General features: G+C 42.5%; 1 protein-coding gene across 2 annotated transcripts in view; it reads right to left on the bottom strand.

Moving 5' to 3' along the window:
- UHMK1 (U2AF homology motif kinase 1) overlaps nt 1-5,547 on the bottom strand; it is a 52,682-nt gene extending 47,135 nt beyond the window's left edge. Inside the window, exons 1-4 of one of the 2 annotated variants that reach the window (XM_059413433.1) lie at nt 5,081-5,547; nt 3,454-3,746; nt 2,561-2,752; nt 499-593 (exon numbers count right to left, since the gene is read on the bottom strand). In XM_059413433.1, the coding sequence (XP_059269416.1) occupies nt 499-593; nt 2,561-2,752; nt 3,454-3,746; nt 5,081-5,348 (848 nt within the window). In that variant the 5' untranslated portion in view covers nt 5,349-5,547. The remainder of the gene's footprint in view (nt 1-498; nt 594-2,560; nt 2,753-3,453; nt 3,747-5,080) is intronic. The other variant, XM_059413432.1, reaches the window with a different exon arrangement.
- Between the last annotated feature and the right edge of the window lie 453 nt (nt 5,548-6,000).

A 6,000-nucleotide genomic window follows, 5' to 3' on the forward strand; every position in this document is an offset into this window, starting at 1 on the left:
CGTTTTGCAACATAACTATTATTTTATTCGTTTCTGGTCCATAATGCTAGAAATGTGAAAAGCCAACTATTTGGTAATACACATTATGTCTTATTTTAAAACATCTGATGTGCTTGGACCTATTCAGAAATCAGAAACACAGTATCTGTCCCCAGAGTGCCCAGAAGTAATTATTTAAAGTATAGTACATAGGTACCTTATTTTAAACTTTTTTTTTTGGTAGTCCAAAAGCAAACTCAGTCTTTAGTTAGTAAAGACGCTCTTTAAAACCCTACTTTCAAAAAAAGCCTAAAACAAACAAAAACCAAAAACAAACAAAAACCTAATGTCCACCAAGTACACAGGACTGCCAGAGTCACAAGAGACCACAGATATGGCTGCCAGGAAGAGCCTCAACGTGATCCATTCAGTAAGATCCAAACAAAAACAAAGACTAAACAAAAATAACCTTTATATGATAAATGTACAAATAGGAACTTGAAAGTACACACGATGTACCTTTTGATAAGGTCTCTTAGGTGATAGGCTGGGATTGCGGCATTCACCACTGCTTTACTGGCAAATATGTGATCAATAATAGCAGAACTGTTTGCCTAAAAAAGGGAGAAAAGTCTTCCTTTGGTTATTCAATTCATTCTGTATTTACTGAGTACTAGCCACATAGCACCATACTGTTTGGTAGGTAATATGCAAAAGAAAACCCTCTTTAAAGAGCTTATAATCTTACTGGAGGGGATTATGTGCATAACTATAAGCCTCTGGAGGAGGAACTTTCTTCTCTATTCTCAGCACCTAGCACAGTACCTGGCACTCTGTATGAATATTTACTAGATGAATGAGTAAGAATACTAAAGCAACCTTATAAAAATGTAGTTTCATACAAAGTGAGAAAATGAATGTGACAGTTGAGTCCGAGTGTCTTGGTAAGGAGTCTTTAACTGGTTTTTAGATACAACTACACCACGAGAGAGAAAGTAATGCAGTATCTAAAATCTGCATCCCTCACATTATTCATACTCTAAATCCTACGGAACATAACTTTTCTCCCTGAGTACTAAGCTGTCTCAGAAGTGTGTACATGAGTAAAAAGACCAGATACGATCCTTATCACTATGCTAAGAACTAGGCATCATTTATTTTTTAACCTCAGTTTCTTCTGTAAGAAAAATGCTATTACCCTCATTTTATAGAAAGTAAATCATGGTTCAGTAACCCTAAATAACAAGTAAGAGGTGAAGGCAAGATATAAACCCTATAGTTTGACTTCAGAGCCTAAACTCATACTCACTTGGCAATTGTGCCTTCCCAAAGGTGATTAAAATATAAAATACTGTCTTTATTTAGAGGAGTGAATACTGAGGATATATATCATACTTCCCAATTACATACAAAAATGTCTGAACGTGACCTAGTTCTGATCAGCTCAGGAACAAGCAGATACAGTCCAAAGGTCTCAAAGATAATCAAAACTAATGCAAGTAATTGATCTGTATTTGGGTTAGCACTGAAGAAAGACTACTCCGTCTCTAGGTTGGGTGAAAGTACCAATGCAGAATAACGATACTGGTTTTACTTGCATGGTAGCATTTTTGCCAAAAGTAAGCATTAGGTACACCCACAAGACTATTAAAGCATTCCTTCCAGAAACAAATGACTAAGGGCTGAAAAGAATTATAACTCTACATGGTACACTAGCCATACACAAACTATGTATTACTAGATGCTCGAAAAATACTTGCTGCTAAATATGAAAACCAATAATGATTCCTAAACATTGTATTACTTATCAAACTTCTAGCCTGAATGACGTGGATACCATCACAACACTTAGGCCCTACAATGTTTGAAAACATAATGTAGTTAATTTTTAAGGTATGAACAACAAAAAGTTCATCGTTATGTCAGAGATCTGGAATTTCGAACTCACATTCCCACAAAAACAATGTTATAAGTTGTACTCACTTCACCAGGATAGTTCATATATGGGATATAAATTAATATAAAGCACTGTGGAACTTGGAGAGAATGCTGAACTCGAACAGGAAGAACAGAGTATAAAGCCCAGGTCAGGAACATCTAGTGGTATGACCCGGACCAAATAAGTGGTTTGTTATCTGTGCCTCCAGTTTTTCAGTTGTAAAAGAATAACCAATACACTAAAGATCTTCATAGCATTGTTAGGAAATTCAACGAGATTGTGCATTAAAATACTTTTAACTATAAAGTAGTAACTGTAAAGTTTTACGTAAAGATTATCATTAAACTTATACTTGTATTAGCAACATTGTAGGATGTAGTATAACTGAATCACTTCTGCATTTATTCATTCTAATGAGCACTTATTTCACATCAGGCCCCAGGCTAAGATCAGCAAGTGTACAATACTCACTAGCGCATCTGTAGCTATGAAAACAAATAGTAGCGTTGAAGGTAATCAAACATGCAGGAAGAGGAGTGTATTAGAGATGAAGTAAACAGTGTCTCCAGTGAGAATCATGATAAACCGAGTACTTTTAAATCAGAATGAAGGACTCCAAATGAAAGCACTGGTATGATTTACCTTCCATTCCTGAGATCTGACTGTATGTTTCAGTTTCATTCCTGAGAACATTTCCAGTAAAATGATTCCTAGGCTCCAAAGATCAACAGCTGAGGTACATTCTGTATCACTCTGCAGGCCAGCCTGGGCCAAGCAATTCTGCAGTTCCGCTTCTGGAGCCCGATACCCGTCTGTCTGAATATACTTCACATCCTAAAGAAGATGAGTCAATATTACAACCAATAAACAACTGCTCACTTTCCATCGCCACAGCATATTTACTTCTCTAAAAGTATAATAAACCACGGTCAAACTGCCCAAAAATGTTTAGTCCTTGGCTACCCTAATTATTTGGTTCAACATCTGGGCACTTCTCACAGGCAAGCTGTACACTCTCCACACAGAAGCTCATTTCCTCAGAGTCTCCTGTCTGTAGGCACTGCTGATAAATAAGGACACTCTGGAGGGTTTGCCAGAACTGTTAGGTGTGCTCTGCCATGAGACAGAGTGCCAACACTGTCTGAAGGTAGCAGTAAGAGTAATTACCCATTAGTTAATTACCCTACCTAGCCCAAATATCCACCCTTTTTTTACATGGTGACAATGAAATTCTTTTTATTTGCTTTATCCCCAAGAATTATTTTATTTTACTTTAAAGATTTTATTCACTTATTTGACAGAGAGAGAGAGAGAGATCACGAGTAGGCAGAGAGGCAGGCAGAGAGAGAGGCGAACGCAGGCTCCCTAACGAGCAGAGAGCCCAGTGCCAAACTCCATCCCAGGACCCTGGGGATCATGACCTGAGCCGAAGGCAGAGGCTTAACCCACAGAGTTACCCAGACACCTACCAAGCATTATTTTAGATAGAAATAGCTCTAAGTGTTGACCAAAGCACCCTTATTATTATTTCTTACCTGATTGCCTTCTTTGAAGCTAAGCCCAAAGTCAATGAGTTTAAAACATTCATTCTCTGCACTCCACAATATGTTACGTGGTTTGAGGTCTGCATGGACATAACCCTCATGGTGAAGAAAAGCAAGGGCCTCCAGAACATCCCGGGCACAATGCTGTATCATCCACATGGAACAACCCTGATGACTGGAATATAAAAGCAATTCCGATACACTGACATCCAGGAGTTCAAGCAACAGACAGCGTGATGGCACATTTGGAGAGAAGTGGATTGTAAAGACTCCATACAAAGTCACTAGAAAAAGAAACGAGTTATAATGCTTTAAAAATCAGACTCAGAATAAGTTACAACTAACATAGCTACCTCTGCAGTGCAAATCTGGGATAGCTCAGATGAGCGTCACGCTTCCACTGCAATTTGTTTCTCCCAAAAGTAAGATTTTGTGGCAACTGGGTTATTTTAATGAAACAAGATGAGAAAAGCTTCCACAGCTCAATACTAGTCAAAGATATTAAATGTGGCACAATAATCAAACTGTATTTCCGTAAGGATTCACAGTAGGTGAATATACAATCAGGGTACCAAGCAAAAATAATTAAAAATAAAATCTAAACATTATAGACTCTTAACATGGATGTCATAACCTGCAAAAACACAATTGGAAACTGGTTCTTGATCCAAAATAGCGTTCTATAATATAATCTAAGGAGGGGGAAAATAAGTAAATAAATATTACAAGATTAAGTCTTTCAAGATGACAATTTAACTAAATCTTGCAGGGATTCAACAAGTCCTCAAGCTTGCAAAAACTGAAGGAAAAAAAAAAAAAAAAAAAAACCTTTTCACTCTTAAATACCAGGGTTATATACATCATTTAGCAAGCTTTAAAAAAAAAAGTCAACACTAGTGGTTAAGAAATTCTTCTCGAAAGTGGTAATATTAAAAAAGCAACTCTTCAAATTACACACAGATTATGCTTGCCAGGGAGAAAGACATTTCTTTATTAGCCAAAGCTATAACTATAAACTCAGTGTAATGACAGTGAAGGCTTTTCATAAATCAATCATCAGTAACCATGTATCTTATACTGTGAATATCTAAATCAGGTAACATAGTCTTACCATGGTAAAGGTATAAAGTGTTCCTAATTTCCACACTTCCGGAGGACTCCTATGTGAATACTTAGTCATTTCTCCCAAATCCATACTAAATATGTATCCGATAACATCTGTACTAGTTATTAGCATTATCACAAGCCCCAGAAGGATTTCTCATTTTTCCACTGGTATGCAAAGATTCAGAATTTCCATACAAGAACTAACCAGTCTAGACAAGATATGCCTCTTTTCCCTTAAAAAAGATAATCCTATGCTAATAAGTGCTGCATTCTCCGATGCAAAACAGAACTTAACTGAGCATCTATTACGTGACACTGGGCAAAGCCGACCTCCACCTCCACCCTACGGCAGACAGAGTGAAGGGGGATGGGAAAGGGGCCTGGATCGGGTGACGACGAGAGGGCCAGACCCAAGTCTCCCCCCTTAAGGGCAGGACCCGGAACGCCAGGCCGAGAGGGGGTGTACGGCTGGGCCGGGACCCGGGCAAGAGAACGGAGGCAGCGGCATTACCGATGTTCCTGTGACCCTGCAACTGCTCCAGCGCCGCCCTCTCTTTGCGGAAGCCATACTCCGCGGCCGAGGCCGCAGCGCCCGTGGTTCCCGGCGGCAAGAACTGCTTGAGGGCGCCGGGGGGCGAGCCGGGAGTGCCGCAGCAGCGCACCCGGTACACCGAGGCCGAGGAGCCGCTCCCCAGGCGGCTCTGTACCTGCCACAGCCGCCCGAAGGCTTCCAGAAACCGCGGCGGCTCCGCGCCCCACGCGCAGCCGGATCCCGCCATCGGTGTGGACGGAGGGCACTGGCGCGGGAGCTGAGGCGACGCCCGGGGCAGGCCGGCCGGGCCCGCGGTCACATCCCCGCCTGCGGGACCAGCGGCTCCGCAGGGAGGTGCCTGCCGCCGCCTCTCCGACTGCCGGGACCTCAGGGCGCCATGACACCGGAAACCGAGTGCACCCGGGTCCAGAAGCCGGAAGTGGAGGAAGAGCCAATCCTGCGGGCCCGGGGAGGCGGGCCGAGAAGGGGCGGGCCGAGAAGGGGCGGGCCTAGAGCTGACAGGAGGTGTAGGGTTTTGGAAAAACGCCCCGAGCGTGAGCGCTGCTTGGAGTGCGTCCTGCTTAAGGCCAAGGCAAAGTGCTTTATAAACGTTACCAGAGACTAAGACTGGTCCTTTTTTCTTGGGAGGCACGTCCCTCACGACTGGGAACCTAGGAGAATGAAGCCCAGCCTGCATTTCCCCTAGACGGTGTCCCCAGGGAAGTAGCCCAGTTACTGCAGCGGCGAGTTGGCCACCGCCGCCAGCCCCTCGCCAGGGGGTTGCCAGCAGCCTAATTCTGGAAGCCCAGCCTCTGAGCTCCTGAGTCCACTTAGCCTTATCGGAATGCATGCGCCCTGGGTGGACGTGGGCCTTGCACGATTTTGTATGTCTCATGTCT

Source organism: Mustela nigripes, chromosome 10 (assembly GCF_022355385.1).
Source record: "Mustela nigripes isolate SB6536 chromosome 10, MUSNIG.SB6536, whole genome shotgun sequence".
Taxonomy (NCBI): domain Eukaryota; kingdom Metazoa; phylum Chordata; class Mammalia; order Carnivora; family Mustelidae; genus Mustela; species Mustela nigripes.